This window comes from Brachypodium distachyon, chromosome 1 (assembly GCF_000005505.3).
Source record: "Brachypodium distachyon strain Bd21 chromosome 1, Brachypodium_distachyon_v3.0, whole genome shotgun sequence".
In the NCBI taxonomy this organism is placed as follows: Eukaryota; Viridiplantae; Streptophyta; class Magnoliopsida; order Poales; family Poaceae; genus Brachypodium; species Brachypodium distachyon.
The window spans coordinates 24,618,911-24,637,026 of NC_016131.3; the positions used below are offsets into that span (position 1 = coordinate 24,618,911).

The following is an 18,116-nucleotide window of genomic DNA, read 5'->3' on the forward strand; positions in this document are numbered from 1 at the left end:
TGATTAGAAGAAAGAGTTGACCCCGTTTGTAAAAGAATCCGGGTCTAAAAACCATGCAAAACGTGGCTTATTTAAAGAAAGCCGTACGAAAATCCTATATCATCAAGCAAGCTACCTAACCAAGTGTTACCTAATTCGGCTAATGCACGTGCAAGGATCACGCCGATGCACGATATTTGTTAACGAGATTCAGCCGAAGTCTACATCCTCAGGGCATGACTACGGGCGCTCCTCCCCCAAAATACCACAATATATACCTGCCACCCTAGGTGCCGGCAGAAGCAGCCGACTCCCGCTACGAGTTTATTGCTATTATGTTGTCATAATCTATTTGAGCTATCCCGTGGTGCCTTTATATATTAGACCTGGGTTACACGTGTTCAACTCAAATACCTAACCCTTCGCTAATTTGAAGTCCAATTGTAACCCTGCTTGTACACAGATATTAGACACATATCTCAACAAACTACACCTTGGGTACTATGTCCCTCACTTGAAGCCATCATGCATGAACCTTCGTGTACCTTATACTTGAACCATTAATCATGAGCTCCACTGCTACATCCTTGATATCACATGACTCCACACGCAACTGTAGTCCCTATCTTTTATTCATGAACAGTTAATGCTCCCAAAAAAAAAGGTCCTCCACACTCCTGCCTTGTGTTCTTAACTTTCCGAGTATCCGTTGAAAATGCCATCACACACCGATCATAAAGTCACCATATCCGACGACATCGATGTGTCGTCACCCTGGTAGCCTCTTCCCTTCATCTATATGAAAGTGAACAACTCACATGTTAGGTGACATATGTAAGAGTTACCTGAACTCATCACCCTCGCTATCGTTGACTGCAAGCATGTGACTTGAAGAAATTTCATTGTCGCCCTTGAGTCACCTTGAGTCAAATTCACAGTTGTCTCATCCATTATCAACTCTTTCCTAAACTGGTAATGTTGAGATATGTGTCGAATATGTGTACGAGTAGGGTTACAGTTGGACTTGTACTTAGCGGAGGGTTAGGTGTTTGAGTCGAACACGTGTAACCAGGCCTAATATATAAAGCACTGTGGGGTAGCCCAAATATACTATGGCAACATAATAGCAGTAGGTTCGCAGGGGTAACTGGCACATACCGCCGGCGCCCAAGGTACCCGGTATTGCGGTATTACGGGGAGGAGCGCCTATAGTCATGCCCCGGGGATGTGGGATTCGGCTGAACATTGTTAACAAATATCGTGCCTCGGTGTCATTCTTGATCTTGCATCCGCCGAATTTTGTAACAGGTAAGGTCGTAAAACCATGTTGTTTTTATCAGCATGACAAAATGATTAAGCATCTCTTTTTACAACTACAATGTGGTATTTTATGCCCCCCCCCCCTCTCTCAACAAAGTGTTAACCATATGTTTCGGGGTGTGGATACGAAGCTTAGGTTGCTCATATTGGTTGGGAGAGCGCACTTTATTGATCATCACGGCTCATGCAGAAAAGTTCGATGTTTGACATGAAAGAAAACAGCATTTCCGTTGCAGGTTATATATACTCATACTCGTTGGCTCCGTGCTTGGTCTTCACTCCAGAAGCTAGCAGGCAGAGAGTTTGCGGTGGCGGCATGTAGCTGATTGGAACGGTGGACAAGGAGGTGTTCACTCAACATGGGTAGGGGTGTCGGACTGTCTTGGAGTCACTAGCTTGGAGCTGTGGGTATTGTCCTTCGCTGGCTTCTCCTTCGGGCTTCGTCGATGCACTTCCATGTTTGTGTTGAGCATTGTGTTCCTGACGTAGTCACGATTGATCGGCACCTTTCGGCGACGTAAGTGGCCAGCATATTCGCGATGTGTGCTCGGAGTTCAGTTCGCCGGTCCTTTATTAGATCTAGTGGATTGTTCAAGAAGATTCGGTGGCCATCCAACGCTTAGGCTCAGTGGAATGGTGAAGATGGTCCTTCAAATAAGTCAGGAGTGGTAGCTATGTTGTCTTCGGATATGCGGCAAGTAGATTCATGTCTTCCTCAGATATGGAAATGGAGAAGCATGACATGTCCCGGTCACGTTCTATCAACAAAGCCTTCGATCCCGTATTTAGAGGCGGGTGGCTACTACGGTATATATCCATTGGACAATTGTATTTTTCTTCTTTCTTGGTTGATAGCTTTGTGCATGTTGGTGGAATCAGCTCTATCCACTTTGTATAAGTTTATATTTTTACAAAGACATGTCTCTGTACGTTCATATATTTTAGGAGAAATTGGTCACAGGACATCGTTATTTTGCGGCCTTTGTCCAAACACACCGTCCGATTGTGGATTTGCCCAATACCATTACAATTCTCGGGCCATTTGCCGAAACACACCGCCCGTCCAAAAGGAAAAGTTGACCTTGTTAACTGCTCATGACGTTTTTTTAATCTAAAGTATAACCAATTGCAATGTAGTACATACCTTCTGTTAGCAGTATCTTCACTTTCGAATCTCATTTTAAACCTCAGTTCAATAGAAAATGGTTGACTCAAGCCTCAAGCTTTTTGTGACCTTCCAGTAGGGTGCGACGAGTTCAGATTCACTTTGTAATAAGTAGATGTGAAAAAAATTACAAGCCTAAAAATGCAAGTATGTACGAAACAAAACAATTAGTATGTGCGATTCAAATTTAGGAATGATAAATGCAAGTATATACGCTAAAAACGTCATGAGCAGACAAAAAGGTCAACCTTTTCTTTTTGGACAGGTTCGACAAATGGCCCGAGAATTGTAATGGTACTAGGCAAATCCACAATCGGACAGTGTGTTTGGACAAAAAATGCAAAATAACGGTGTCCTGTGACCAATTTCCCCGCTACATTTTAATATAGATGCATAGCACATGTTTTTTTTTTCTTTTTTTCTGAAGTCAGAAATTGTTTGATCAGAGCCTTCAACTGGTGCCACAGGTTTTTGACGAGTAATATCATTATATGCACAGGCCAGATACGCCACATCATATGGATCACGTACCAGCAAGATAGGTCAACATCCATATCCCAAGTCACCAGTAAGGTTTAAATGATAAGAATATGAAGTTCCACACCAGTTGGCTAGTCAGACAAGCAAAACTAGTTGACGTGGCTAGCTGTCCATCAAATCCATCCATCTCTATACTACCTGTCGATTTCATGATTCTGGTGAGGGATCCTGATCCTACATTGAGTTTGTCAAAGTCCTCTTATCTGATCCTACACACGTGGTACTTGCTGTAGTCGCGAGTGTACTAGTCTATGTAAGCTACAACAAACTGGAACATAAATTTGCAAGCTCAAACCATGCCTGCTGACATTTTCATTTTGCACTTGCGGAATAATTATTCTCCAGGTGAGAAGTCACTCTATAGTATGCAATCACATTTCCGTAAAAATAATTTCATGATCCTTGTTCAAAATCTGTACGACTTTTGACATCCCAGTAACGGCCCAATGCAGAGTGCAAGGAAAATTTCCAACTCCTCATTTGACAACTTAGGCCCCACTGGGAGCACAGAAAGTTCACAATATGTTCGCGTGCATTCCATACAGAAAATTTCCAGTGCTTCACCATCGTTATTACTATACGTCTATACAACACTCAAACGGATAAAAAACCAGAATACCACCACAAAAGAGTAACTAGCATCATATTGAAATGAAACACTGACTGCTTAAAAATTAAATCAGAACTTACCTGTAGATTTGTTTTCACCATTTCAAGAGTTTTTTAACCATGCAAAAACATGAATAGTCTCAACGAATGCAGGCAGCCATAAGATAGCGTCTGTGATGTGAGTAGAGTTGTAGCATGAGTAGGATAATTGCGTTTCTTTGAAAAGAAGCTGAAGTTGCTATAATAGTATAAAACATAATTATAAACACTAAAGCTGGACATTACAAGTAAGCAAGATGGACAGAAATATTTGATAAGAAGCTTATCAATCTTTTGATATGCGAGCAAGAAAGCCAGTAGGCGTTTGAACTGTCTTTATGTGACCAGATCCAATCAAATCGCGCAGGTGGAAACGCACATCAAGAGGTGATAACCTTAATCTTGTGTTCTCTAGTGAACATAGTAGCATCTCCTTGTACTTCCTACGGTTCAATAAAGAAAGAATCTCCTTCCTTCCCTGCTCATCGGAACCACATTCGTCAATTTCTTATTTATGGAGAAAATAAAAGAAGTCTAAATAACTGCTGAGCAAGTCTAAATAACCCCCCTGAACTGCCAAGCAAGTCTAAATAACACCCTAAACTCTGCCCCCCTGAAGTTACCCACACCCCCGAGCTGTTTTTCTCCTGGTTTTGCCCCCTGTTGACTGCCACGCTGGCCAAGGGGCTGCGGCTGTAATCCCTAGTGGAACCCTAGAAGAACAACGGCGGCGATTCAGCACCGGCAGCGCTGCTGCTTCCCTACCTTCCATCTGTTCTCGGCAACCCACCGTCGCCGTCGTCCCCTTCGATGCAGGGCCAGAGTGGTTTCGCAGCCCCACAACCTCCTCTGTTCGTCCTCTGCTGCACTGTTCTACAAGGATTATGATTCCACTGTGGAGTAGAACAACCATATAAAGGATTAGGAGAAAAAGAAGGCTAAAGACTCAGTGTTCCTACCTAAGGTCATCACCAAGACTAATTATTTGGGGAATTTCTACCTCTAACCACAATTGCTTTGAGACTATGAAGAATCAGGATGATGAGGCTCGAGACAAGGATAACCAAACTATTCAAGCACGAAGAAGATCTATATGAGCTAACCGACAAGAGGCACACCAATATTTCCATACCTATCCAACTAAGACCTTGGAATTATCTATTCACAGTATGCAAAAGAAGAAGAACCGTATCCAAGCCTCAACCGAGCAACCTTTCAACGGTAAGACCGAGCCATCCCAAAACCTATTCTATAGTGAGGCCGAATCTCGGGGACGAGATTCTGTTAAGGGGGGTAGATTTGTAACAGACTGGTTTTTGGAGCTTTCGAATATCTTTTTCATAAAAAAGTGGACCGAAAATTTCTTTGGATTAATCCAAGCTTAATTGGAAATTTTTAGAATATTTGGTCTTGACTTGAACTAACACTGTCTACAATTTAAATTCGAATCTTACTTGCTATTCTGGCTTTTCGGTATTTTGTTTGGATTCATTTTTAAAACATGCAACGTTGAATTCTCTTAAAACTCCCGTTTGTATTTTTATTTTGATTTTGCAGAGTTTGAGACTTCTTTTCATTCTTGGGCCGAAGCCCAGCTTCTCACCTCTCTCTGTCCCTTTCTTTTCTCCTAGGCCATTTTCTCTGCCTGGCCCATCTCTTGGCCGACCTACCCAGCTAGTCCACCCAGGTCTCTCGCTTCGTTTTCCTCCTCCTCCGTTCGACCTACAGCACGCACACACCTGCACTTCTAGTACTGCCGCCGCCTGGAAATCCTCTTCGATTCTCTCGCTCCCGACCGTTCCTCTCCAAACCGAAACAGCCCAATTAATCCACATCAACCGACGACCCGATTTAGGGAACCAATCGTCAGTTTCGTATTTCTATTCTCCTATTTGAATGGACGCCCCGAATGCCGATCTTTGGCATATGTTTCCTGATCTCCTTCCTTAGCCCAGAAAACACAAGTCCAACCGCGTCACTTTGAGCCCCTCCATCTTCTCATCTGTTCCCCTATTCAGAGTTTCACCAAACAAAAATTGTATACCCCGTGGTTCGTCGTTTATCCTGCCGAACGCCGCCATCATTCTTGAAGGTGAGCTCACGAGGTATCTTTGTCCTGCAATTCCTCGCATTTGGGAACTCACGTAATCTCCGTCTATCTTCTTGACAAGGTTTCCCATGCACCCGATGCTTTTGGCCTCGTCATCCCTAATCCATGCCGCCACAGCACCACGGTTGACGGATTCCGGCGAACCGACCACCGAAGGCCGCGCCCTCGCGCCAGTAGAATCTCCACGTCGTCCTAGCATGTATGTAAGAGTTATTTGATGCTTAGTGTACTATCCCTATATGGCTTTATCTTGCATAGTGTTACAACTAGTAGTATGTTGTTTTATTAAGTTGCTATAGGGTTAAATAGCTAGTGTGTTTATCATTCCATGTTTACACATTGCATAGTCACTTGATACATTCTTTCATGTATATGCTTGCTATCGTGTTGCTTGCTAATGATATGCGCTCGTAGTTTCTTATTCCTTTATATGCTACTTAGTGGTGCTCTTTACTTGCTTTGTTGCTTGGTGCATATATGGTGTATTTTCTTGTCGTTGCATGATAGCTTAATTATTGTCGTTAGCTTGCTAACATGTTTTGCTTATTATATATTATCATGCCTGTCAGTGTTTGTTGCTTGCTTGTATACTAGTTATATTTCCATGCTCATTTAGGTGGTATCTATCTGCCATTTCTTACATATTGTCTGATATGCTTCTCCAAGCATAACACCATGCTTCTATATATGCTTACTATTCGTATGCATTTGTCATTCTAAGCATGTGGTAGCTTGGTCGTCGTTCTAGATTCTAATTGTTTCCCTGTACCTCCAGTGTAATGTTGTATATATCTGAATGCACATGTGCTGCCTTGGTTCTTTTGTGCATGATTTGAATTGTATGGATGCAAATAGCTTAGATGCATCTCTGATGTGTTATTTTCGTCATATCATGAGTATAGATTATATTCTTGCCTTCATGAGTATTGCATTATGTATGCCATGCTTTACTTTTTTATTTTGTTTGTTGAATTGTTCGATTGAATGTTTATATGATAGTCTTTAGGGAGCATGCTTTGTTGTTCAATCATTTGCCTTGATCTATATCTATAATTTCCCGCATAGCTTTATCTTGCATCGAGATCTAGGCTTAGCTTTTGTCATGCTCTGATCTTGTTGTTGCATGCTAGATAGTTTATGCTTCTTGCTTCTCACTAGTATGATAGGACTTGTTTGATGGTTCAAAACTAGCATGATAAGGTGTATTGTCTTGGGAGTGCACACACATGGTGTGACTATTTGATGTAGTATAATATTAATTATTTTATAAAGGGTATGACCAATCAAGCTATATCCCTCATATGTCGGGTATATGGTTTACTTTGGTATAACGTATCTCAATGTCCTATCCTATCAAAGTTACTATCCTTTCCAAGATATTCCAAACCTATTCTTGGCCTCCTCGTCTATTCGCTCTCTTATTCATATTTCATTTGGCTTTATTGTATTTGTATTTATTTTGTTTGTTCTGGTTATCGCTACGACGAGTAGAGAGTGACGAGATGGAACAAGGAAAAGAAGCTGAAGCTGAAGAAGAAGAAGAATTCATCAACGGAGGCATGCCCCCCCCCCCTCTCTCTCTGATCATATTTATCCTATGTTTTCAAATGGGCATTAGTTAGTTATTTTATTGTTTTATAAACATGCATGCTATCTTATTCCTGTAGCTACTGTGTCGATTGACACTTTGCCATGATCTGTTTGTCGCCATTCACTTGATACCTGGAGTAGTTTTATATAATAATCATGTAGAGTAGAAATGCTTAGCCATGCTCATATTGTTCATTAGGAATCTTTCATTTGCCTATTCGAGGGTTTCTAAGTGATCTTCAGATCGATGATATCATTGTTGAAAGTTGTTGAGCTCGTTGAGCTGGGTGTAGTCCCTGTTCTTGGAACCTTCTTCTACTCTCTCGACCTACTCTTGGTGAAACTTACCATACAACTGGTGCTGGCGGCAGCTGGATCATTGGTCGAAGGAGCAACTGCTAGCCTGTGTGGGAGCAATTCATCGCCCGTAGCAGATGAGGCCTAATAAGTCTTGAATCTGAAGATTGTGACAACCGTGCGACCGCATGCTATATGGGCTCTGGCTTGGTTTAGTATGGACTTCATGCTTAGTGTGGACATAGCCGTACCATGGGGTGTCGCCTAAGATAGGGAACCCTCGGCACAAAAGGGGGGCCCGGACTGTGAATCGTCGAGCGATGTCCTTCCGTGTTGAAACCTAGTGGGCGTTCACATTAAGTATGTCCTTTTGAAAGACCTCGTCACGACTCGCTGTCGGTACACTGATACTTGTGTATTCACCAGTGGCAGCTGGTTAGGCGCAAGGCGAGATCGTGTCGTGTGGGTACAGCGTACAACCTCTACAGAGTGAAACTATTCGAATAGCCGTGTCCACGGTCATGGACGACACATGAATCTTTCTTGACATACGGGACCTATCTTCTTTCCCTTTCTTCCTCCCTCTCTAACTTCTTGCTGGAACACATGATTTGGGTGAGTGGTCGAGGACCCACACATGGATGAATAATGCTTTTGAGATAAACTTGTTTTTATGAAAACCTGCCTTCATCAAAAGTATGGTAATATTCAAATAAAACCCCTTTTATGCAAAAGAACCATACAACCTTCCTTTGAAGCCACATGTAGTTATCAGGTTTTCCAGAGGGGACACGCCGAGCACGTAATGTACTCATCAATTGCTTTTGTTGCTGATGTATAGAGTTCAAGAAGATGATGATACCAACTGACTACTATGAGGATCTAAGGAGAAATTTTGAAATTTTGAATACCTAACTCTCAAATCCTGGGCCCGGCCATGCCTGCAGTGCAATTTAGTCTTATGGGCTCTATAAGCAATGAGAGTTGAAACAGTCTGAAGGATGGAATTATGATAGCCAGTGAGTGAGTCACTAAAGTAGTGGCAAACTTAATTCACACAGGTTGATCAGCTTGATATTCATTATTAATTTAATAGGGTCACTTTAAGATGCAACTAACACTAGGAAATCTGAACCAAGGAATAGAAAAAACAAAGAAATACAAACCTGGGATAGGCCTTTCAAGATAGGACCAATACTTGGAATAGCAAACCAGTACATGTTTGGATCAATTAGTTGGCGTATCTGCAAAAAATAAACATGGCGTGAGCAGTAAACATGATTAGTCCAGAAAATGTATTCATCACACCAAGTTAGATGCAGTTATTAGTTGATCAACAAACATGAAACCAATCATACAAGTTAACACAATCACATGGGATTCTTTAAATGTAAGATACCTTTTTTCGATTCAACATTCTGTCATGCACAAACACCAATGAAATGATCCCACAAAACGTGCTTAAGTAAATACTCCCCATTATTTCGGTTTTTTACTTTTTTCCCCATAATAGATAGAGAAAATTACGCATAACCACCACATTTGAGGCACATATCTAGAAAACTACCTTTTTTAATTTTTTCAAATCACCACCGCTTTTAGGCGGGAGGTACTCCCACGCACTGATTTTGCAATTGAGTGCGTTTTGATGGTAAAACTGACAAGGGGGCCCACCTGTCGGTGCCACCGTGGCGCCACACTGGACACCGTGCTCGCAGCTCTGGCCGGCCATGTCTAGGGCCCCGCCCGACCTGCCCTGACCCCGTCGCCCTTATCCCATCTACGGGACGAGCCCTCCCCTCATCTCTTGGGCCCCGACGCGCTCACCCATGGGCTCATGGCTGCCGCCGCCGGCCGCGGCCAAGCAGGCGGAGCGCGGGAGGAGATGGCCATTGAGGGGCGTGCGGAGATGCAGGCTCCGACTACAAGAGGGCTTCGCGGCAGCGTGGCCGGCGGAGATGACGGCAACGGTCGTCGGAGGCGCCGCGGCTTCGGGGCGTTGCTCGATGCGCCGAGGCGCGCCACGCGTGCGCGCCAGCACCACAAGGCGAATGGCATCGTCGGGGAGTTAGATCCGCCACTGGAGAAGCCCAACGCCGGGGAGGTGCGGCGGCCGGAGGAGCTGCTCGTCGCGGGGGAGGCTCAGGGTGTAGGGAGGAGGTCAAGGTCGCGGGTGGCTTCCCGAAGACGAGGCGGTGCAGAAGATGTGGTCGGGGTTACCCGGGAAGAGCCGCGCGGGCGCGAGCATCGCTCGGCCGGAGGCAGGGAAGACGAGGCGTGGGGCTATGGATTTAGCGTGCGCACGTCCAGGAGGTGCGGGGAGGCATGGCGAACATTCTTGGCACAGATTCAAGGGCTAGGGAAGGCCGGAGCGGCACGAGTGAACTCGCCGGAGGCGGAGCAAAGGGGAACAAGCTCGGGTATGGTCTGGTGTGGACACAGTGGCACCACTTGTCCAGTGTGTCGCCATGGTGGCACCGACAGGTGGGCCCCCTTATCAGTTTTACTGTCAAAACGCGATCAACAACGAAATCAGTGCGCGGGAGTACAACAGACCACAAACGTGGTGGTGATTTGAAGAAAAAAAGATTGCTTTCCTAGAGATGTGCCTCAAATGTGGTGGTTGTGAGTAATTTTCTCTAATAGATATCCTCTTTTACTTTTTCCCACGATAGATGTTGTTTTAGCTAAGAATTAATGCCCGCATTGGCTTATCTGACTCCATGAATGATTAATGTGGTGAGCCATAATAATTGAGCGGTGATCCTAGGGAGGAAAACCACCTGCCCATGCAACTTTTGGCCAACATGCACAGGGTACCACATGCATGCATGGCCATGCATTGGACTGAGCAAGCAGGCTGAATGCTCATCACGAAAAGGGTGCATGCGCTGGAGTCAAGGACCCACATAATTAATTGTGATTTCAGCTGATTTGCATGCCCAGACAAAGTAGCAGCCACTTCCTTGGTACTCGGATGACTCTAAAACGTTCTCTAAATTGGGAGGGGGAAGTACTTACTAGGAGACCAGCATTCATCAATAATGTGATATGTTTATCGCTTGCATCACCCCCATGTGATAAAAGTGAATACTGCAATGAAAAGAAGAACACATGTAAACCATTATTAGAGTAGTACTATCTCTTGGTTTATCACTTAGTTCTATTTAAAAAAATATATGCTAAAACAAAGTGTCAGCTAAAAATCCCAATGAGAGATTATATGGAAGCTTCAGATAAGTTAAAACTTGGTGATGAGCCATTCTAGAGAACATGTTAAGATTGAATTCTGCACGGAACCAACACTTATCTACAGTCACAGGTTGAAACTTACCAGCTCTAGATGATCTATGCTAACATCCAATTTCGAATGCACAACATATCTCTCAAACCACTCAAACACTTCATTACCATCTTGGTTTTTACCCGTTGATCTCCTGACGGAGAATTCTATCTGCATATGTTCATTGTAAGAAAGAAACAGGTTCATTAAAACTTGTAGTGAAAAAGGGTGAAGTAAATGCGATGAATTATCACAATAACTCAAACTTTAGTATTAACAAGAGATTAGATAGAAAATGACTTCTTTCTGATGTTAGAGGACATGGTCCAGCCCCTAGCTACATTAAGAAAAAGAAAAGGACAGGAAAAAAATATCTATTTAGTTACAAGAGATAAATATAGTTAAGAAAAGAATGTGGTTCGTTAGCCAAATAAGATCCAAACCTAAGGGCCTCCTTGGATCACAAGAACAGACAAAACACAGGAATTTTTGAGGGAGGGAAATAGCGATAAAAACGAGTTTCAGCTCATGTTGACTGGTTAATCCCCCACCCCCTCCCAGGTCTACTACTCACAGTGCGACCCAAGAAAGTGCCTCCGGTGAGGGGAATGATGCCCTGGCACCGTCACTTCCTTGTCTGGCGAGCCGAACCTAGGGTTTCTCCTTGACCCCGAGAAGGGGGGTGCCATAGTCAGCGGCTGCAATGACTTCTCCAAGGAGGTAACCCTCCAGTGTGGCGGTGTGAGATGGCGGCAAGGCTTGGAGGCGATGTGATGCTGATGTTAGTCCCCTGTGCAGTGTGTTGGGCTTCAGTATGTCATTGTCCGCGCATATTGGAGGGTTCTACCTTATGCTTGCCGATGAGGGCTTGGTCCCATGGCAGTCTTGGTGGGCAGATGTTGTTAAGGCGTCATTGAGGACCAGTGCTGTGCTTCTTCGCCATTCATGGTCTTTGAGGTCCAGTGTCGTGCTTCTTCGCCATTCATGGCTAGACGCTCTGGGCAAGGCGAGCCCTGTGTCGTTGAGACATGAGTTTTGGTTCGCAGCGTCTCCTCAGTTCCTCCGATCCTGGACTGGCCAATGATCTTCTTGCTCGGGCGGTGTATTTTCCTTGGAGGTCCTGTAACCCTTGCTGCTCCTGCATCCTACACTCGGTAGTAAGCTCTCTTGGCGCTTCAGGCCTCGATCTTATTGGTCTTATGTTCCTCTGTTTTATCCATCGAAAAGAAGTTTGGTCGTTTAGTGAGGACGGTCATGTTTTTCTTTCTTTTTGTAAATGTTGGTACTTCACGCTATCTTAGCACTTATTGATAAAAACGACACACTGCAAGGTTCAAACCCTCTGCTTTAGAGGATAGAAACAAGGTGAAGGAAGTGGTGTGAAAGAACAGGCTGTAACTACCAATCGACCCCTGCCATGAGGGCCGGTCCTTATCACTCGGCAATCGTTGTCTTGTCTATGATGGCCATTTATGGTTTACTCCCTCCATTTCACAAAGAATGGCGCCCACGCTTTTCGAGGTCGAACTTTGACCAACGATTAGACCAATTGTATGTAGATTATATGTTACAAATTTTATATCCTTGGAAAGATTTTTGAAATACGAATCCAATGATATAATTTTTGTAACACATAAGCCTTAAATCATTAGTCTAATTGTTGGTCAAAGCAAAATCTTGAAATACGTGTGTGCCATTCTTTGTGAAATGGAGGAAGTATTTTGGTTGGTTACAGAAGAGTATATATGGGAAGGGGCCATCCATCTCAGCAGGGATGCCTTGAATAAGGTGATACAGGTTGTCTTTGTGGTTGGGTGCATGGGATAAGCATATGTTGTGCTTGGTTCGAGGGATGAGAGTGTCAAGAGAGATTAATGAACTAAATTATACTCCCTCCGTACCATAATTCTTGTTGCTGTTTTAGTTCAAATTTGTACTAAAACAACAACAAGAATTATGGGACGGAGGGAGTACCTCTTAAGTTCTAATACTCCCTCCGACCCATATTACTTCCTAAATATGGATGTATCTATGTTTAAAAAATGTCTAGATACATGTAATATTTTGACAAGTAATACGGGTCGGAGGGAGTAAATTAACTACCATCCATCTAGTGAACCTATTTAATGTAAAACCAGGACAACAGACACCTGTTTTAGATAATCATCCATGAACATGATTGCATGGTCATCCTGCCCAGTATTAAGTTTGAACACACGGAGTACTCTATCTTTCTTCAGTGACTGCAAAACAAAGTACTTTAATAATTAAATCTCATCAGAACCAAGGAAAAGCACTCTCTTTGTTGAGTAACTGAAAAAAGTACTTACTATGATTAAATCTCACCAGAACCAAATAAAAATATGGGTGCACGTGGAAATTAATTTGTCAACTGTTGTTATCTTGAAAGTTTCATTACCCATTAACCGATAATAATCATTTAAAGTTTAATACAAAAACCACTTGAAAAAGATCCAAAGGTAATGTAAGCTCTCACACCCAAGACTCTCTCTCTCTCTCACTCTCTCTAAAGGGATGTGCTTCGCACACACAACTCTGTCTAGATGTGCTTCACACACACGTACACACACAGGGCTTCTAGTAGTAGGAAGCTTGTTTAGATATCTCAAGTGATACAAACTTAGTTTTCTTACAAAGGGGATGCATCCTTATGTAGGTTTCTCTAGGTCGGTTAATTTTCAGTGAACAGTAGGTCGGTTATTGTACTCCAGCCTGTAACAGCTAGAAACTACTATAAAACTGCTCCTTGAGCTATTCAAAACTGAATTGAACACTACTGCTCTTACTTCTAGTAAGACTCCTACATACCCTTGATACTTCATGACTAAGCTAGCTCCATGTAACAGCCAGCTGTATTCTCTTAGATATCACAACTGTGCTATGATGACAAAATTACTCCTAACAGGTAAAACATAACAACAGACACCAACGTACCCCTCAAGAGTAATGAGATAAGTTAAAAAGATACCTCCAAATCTCTATCAACTTGTGTTCGGTCCTTCACACTGCTATATAATTGAGACCGCAAAATGAATGGCCGCGTCACAACCTACAAGTGAACAGAAAATGATGAATTTTGTGCAGAAACGATACTGAATGACCATTAGAAAAGGAAACAATCGAAGAAGCACACACGTAGTTTTAAAACTAGCTCTATTCTTTTAGAACATGCTCTTTTCACACTACGTGTATGGCTTATAAAAAACATTCAAACAAAAATATGCACATCTTTTCATTAAAAGGATAAGCAAACATAAACAAAAGAGTTTAGGGTGATTGTGAAGCCCCCCACCAAGTACATGTAACACATACACGGGTGGATAACACTTTCGTAACACAAAATAACCCTAGCCTATCCTCAAGGCAGCTCTCAACCCGTGATGGTAGGCCAGTGTTGTTGGCCATCATCGTCTGAAGGGTCCTGGCTCTCTCCCTGGTGCACCTGGTTAATTCTCTCTCATCAAATGGACCAAATTTGTAGAATCACCATTGAGTAGAGGTCCTTTGGCCGATCTTTTGGCATTGTTTTCCGCCTAGGGAACTGGAATTAAGCAACGGTGACCAGCCCACCTCACATGATTGTCATAGCTGTCTCCACCAGGGGGAGCTAACGAAGTGTCAGATCAAGGGACTAATGAAGTGTCAAGATGACAGGTGTTTAGTCCAAGATGCTCACGGAAAATCCAACTCCTATTTCAACCGAGTGACCACTGCTCAGAACTATTGACGAGACTGTTCAGTCGAGATCTTACGTGCTGAGTTGCTGATTTTAAAAAGGGTCAAACTGTTTGGTAATTGGTACTACTACTACTACCAAACGAGGACCTCCAAGCAGTGGTTTTCACTGAACTGGCCAATGGATTCAAACTTTGGTACTACCTGTTAGAGTTGTATATGGTTTACATATCTTTGTTGTGTGTTTACCCCGTTGTATAAGGGGTTTCCTGCATATTACCACACCTGTACATAATTATATACTCGCCCTTGGCCTTCGGGAAATAAGAGTTGTATATTTACTCATATGGCATCAGAGCCCTAGGGTTTTTGCCCCTAGACTCCGCATCCGCTGACACGCAACTCATGCTGACCGTCCTGATCGAGTTTTCCTGTCACATAGGCAATCTGCCCCAGGTCCTAAATATAAAATTTCCATTTTCTAAAAGAACAGACATACAATGGTCCCAACTCCAAAGGTCTAGTCAATTGTTTGGTAAAATATTACTCCCTCCATTTAGGAACTATTGTTTGGTAAAATTTGAACTAAAACAACGACAATAATTTAGGAACGGAGGGAGTAGATTCTAAGTAAACTGTCTTGCATGCGATATCTAGGGGATAAACAATGCAAGCGTTCATGTTCCATCCTGACTATTACAGTATTACTTAAGTGGAACAGTTATTTTTAATAACTAAGTGCACTGACATACGCAGGATTTTTTCAATGGGGGTTCACACCATAAGGAAGAGATTAAGTGCTGCATAGTAGATACAATTTTCATTTCACATTTTACCAACCACGAAGAAATTACTGTATTTTCCTTTCACATTTCCGTAAACACTCGCACAGCCTACATATTTACCAAACTTACATGTAAGTTTCGGTTTACAAGGAAATATTTCTAGTTTGAGCCTGGTATTTCTCAGGGGTGTGTTTTTCACACATGCCGATGTAATGCCTCATAGGTTTCTTCTACCTCTGATTGCCTTGTTCCTAGTTTTATCAATTGTTTCTTGATTTATCTTTCCTTTGCCTTTATGCAATGGAAGGTCGGACAAGTCTTACACCGGTGATTGTAGACCATAAAGTCTAAAGCTAGCATTGCTGTTTAGAATTTGCTCCCCAGTTTAAGCTATCTCAAGAATGACAACATGATGCCACAATGCTGATTTTGGCAGGGAGTCTCTCTTGCTGGTGGCTATATCCATAATGTGTTCATGGTGTATCCAGAGTACCCATGAGCTAAAACTTAAAATGATTACTTTTTACGTTAACTCAGTTCGGCGGATGCAATGTGGATATGTATTGAGATGTCCTGCCGTGTATCAATATCAGATACCGGCACGGCGCCCTTAATAAGTATCAGTGGTACAGAGAGATTCCTCTGTTGCAGTCAGACATATAGAACAGGACAAGTTCTTAGGTTAAATTGAATCACCATACATAAGCATAGTGGATAACGGAAATGATTCACATATATTGCAGAATATAAGTGTCTAGTAGGCAGTTAAATGTATTTAATCAACCAAATGCACAAATTCAACCAGTGCAACAAATTGAAATATGTCCTTTTATGATATTTTGTTCCCCCAGTTCAGACATGATTGGAAAACAAAAGAGCATGTAAATACCTTCTCTAGCTTTGGGAACTGTGTGCGCATCAATTGTAGAGCTATCAAAGTGTCACTGAATGTAAGGTTATCCTCTGCATCATCAAAATTGTTAGATGTTATAAAGACTTCTTGGCAACTAAAGGTGTATAACAATAACTGAGTGCAATATTTTCCACCTACAGCATCTTCTTAACAACATAAAAATAGGCCTCTGGAGGGGATTTTCTAATGCAACAACTAGAATGATGTAAGACAGGGATTAAGCTACTTTCTAGATCATTAAACCTGTTCTCAGTGTCAAATAGGTAAACATTCCCTATTTGCCCATTAAGGTCACTAAACCAAACTAAGCATATCATTTCGCATCACTAACATGTTATATCATAGGTGGCACCGTATGTTTCCTGAGACAGCACGACCATCCAAGGTCTCTAATCCCATTCAAAAAAATTCAGGACGCTAGCTGCTTCGGAATCAATTCTCTAGGAGTATATAATTGATTCAAATGACTGAACCATAAAGTATGTTGAGTTTGCTAGGCCCGCAAGTTGAAAAAAGAAAAAAGAGATGATATAGGGGGTCAAATGCATAAATCATAACTATGCTGACCCACCCATCCAATGTGGCGTGCTTGTGATGATATGGTGTGCTGGTGGTGCGCAGTGACACACTTGATTTAGTTTAGTGATCTAAATGTGTGAACTAAAAGAATGCCAACCTATTTCGCACACTTGAGCAAGTTCGGCGACTCAAGAGTTTTAATTTACTGTAAAATATCAAACTAAATTGGACATAGGAGGTAGCAAACCAAGCCTTGTGCTAGTTTCGATTCTGCCTAGTGGATGTTCGTCATTGTCATTAGGAGAGCGCAGTCGCTTCTTCTTCCTAGAAGATGATGATTGTTCTGTCATCTTGATTTATTGCTTGTTCCTTCCAATTTAAGCAGATGGCATGTGACAAATAAGGCAAAATCTTGTCTAGTCAGGAGTCAGATCCTCTATTTCACATCAGTAACGTGGAGCTTCCTTTCATAATCTACCTGAAAATTGCAACCATGAATTAAATTTTCACAAGGGTTTGCACTCCAAGGAATTCTATGATAATTTCAAAAATCAGGACATAAAGAACAAAAATCAATCTCGCGAAATGGTTTAGAAAATTCAGAACACTAAACAAAACTGAGATATATACGGACCACAACTCAACCAGTTGAACTGAACTAGACTGACTTGAAAGGTAGGTACAAAAAGACAGCAATGGGTTGGACAAAGTTCTCTAGTGCTACGTTTGGATGTTGATATTGGGGGCAAGGAATTGAATTGGGCTGGAATACCAAATCACCAAGGAATCTGAAATGGGCCTAAGTTCCAACTCTGTTGTTTGGTTGTTCATTGTATTGGCTCATGGAATTAAAGGGAGACACCAATTCCAATTCTTGTTTGGATGGACTTGTTTGGATGGACAAGCCAAGGAATTGTACATGTATATGTATATATATGAAGTTTCTATACATGTTTCCACGGGCGGCCGCCCTACCTTGATTTTCGCCTCAGTTATGAATTGGGGAAGATGAAACGGGGAGCTAAAGGGCGGAATAGGTTCGTGGGGTGATGGGAGGAGAAACGGTCGGGAGAGAGAGGGGAGATCAACCTGCGGTGGACGAAGACGAGCTAGGGGGCTGGGGCGCTCGGCAGCAGTGGCGGCGCTGGCGCGAGGAAGAAGACGAGCCCCTCCGAGACCTGTTATGGTCTAGTTGTCCAAGTTAGACCGGTTTGATCTGATCATTAGCCTCGGGTCTGGCATTCCGGGTACTCGGGTTCGGGTCTGGCATT

General features: G+C 42.7%; 1 protein-coding gene across 10 annotated transcripts; it reads right to left on the reverse strand.

The window, feature by feature from the left end:
• Window positions 1-330: 330 nt before the first annotated feature.
• On the reverse strand, window positions 331-18,073 carry LOC100826007 (serine/threonine-protein kinase 19). Of its 10 annotated transcripts, none has more exons than XR_002961672.1 (11): window positions 17,935-18,072; window positions 17,093-17,323; window positions 16,303-16,376; window positions 13,922-14,002; window positions 13,083-13,190; window positions 10,984-11,103; window positions 10,671-10,742; window positions 8,816-8,893; window positions 3,695-3,784; window positions 2,444-2,533; window positions 670-774 (listed from the first exon to the last, which is right to left on the reverse strand). XR_002961672.1 is itself a non-coding variant. In XM_024456726.1 (10 exons), the coding sequence occupies exons 2-9, from the start codon at window positions 17,193-17,195 to the stop codon at window positions 3,728-3,730; spliced, it is 693 nt and encodes a 230-aa protein (XP_024312494.1). In that variant the 5' UTR covers window positions 17,196-17,323; window positions 17,935-18,072; the 3' UTR covers window positions 331-774; window positions 3,695-3,727. The 10 variants fall into 10 exon arrangements, 8 of the variants coding, with proteins under 8 accessions (XP_024312494.1, XP_024312493.1, XP_024312495.1 ...); XR_002961671.1 differs by having other exon boundaries at window positions 2,444-2,599; XM_024456726.1 differs by lacking the exon at window positions 2,444-2,533 and having other exon boundaries at window positions 331-774.
• Between the last annotated feature and the right edge of the window lie 43 nt (window positions 18,074-18,116).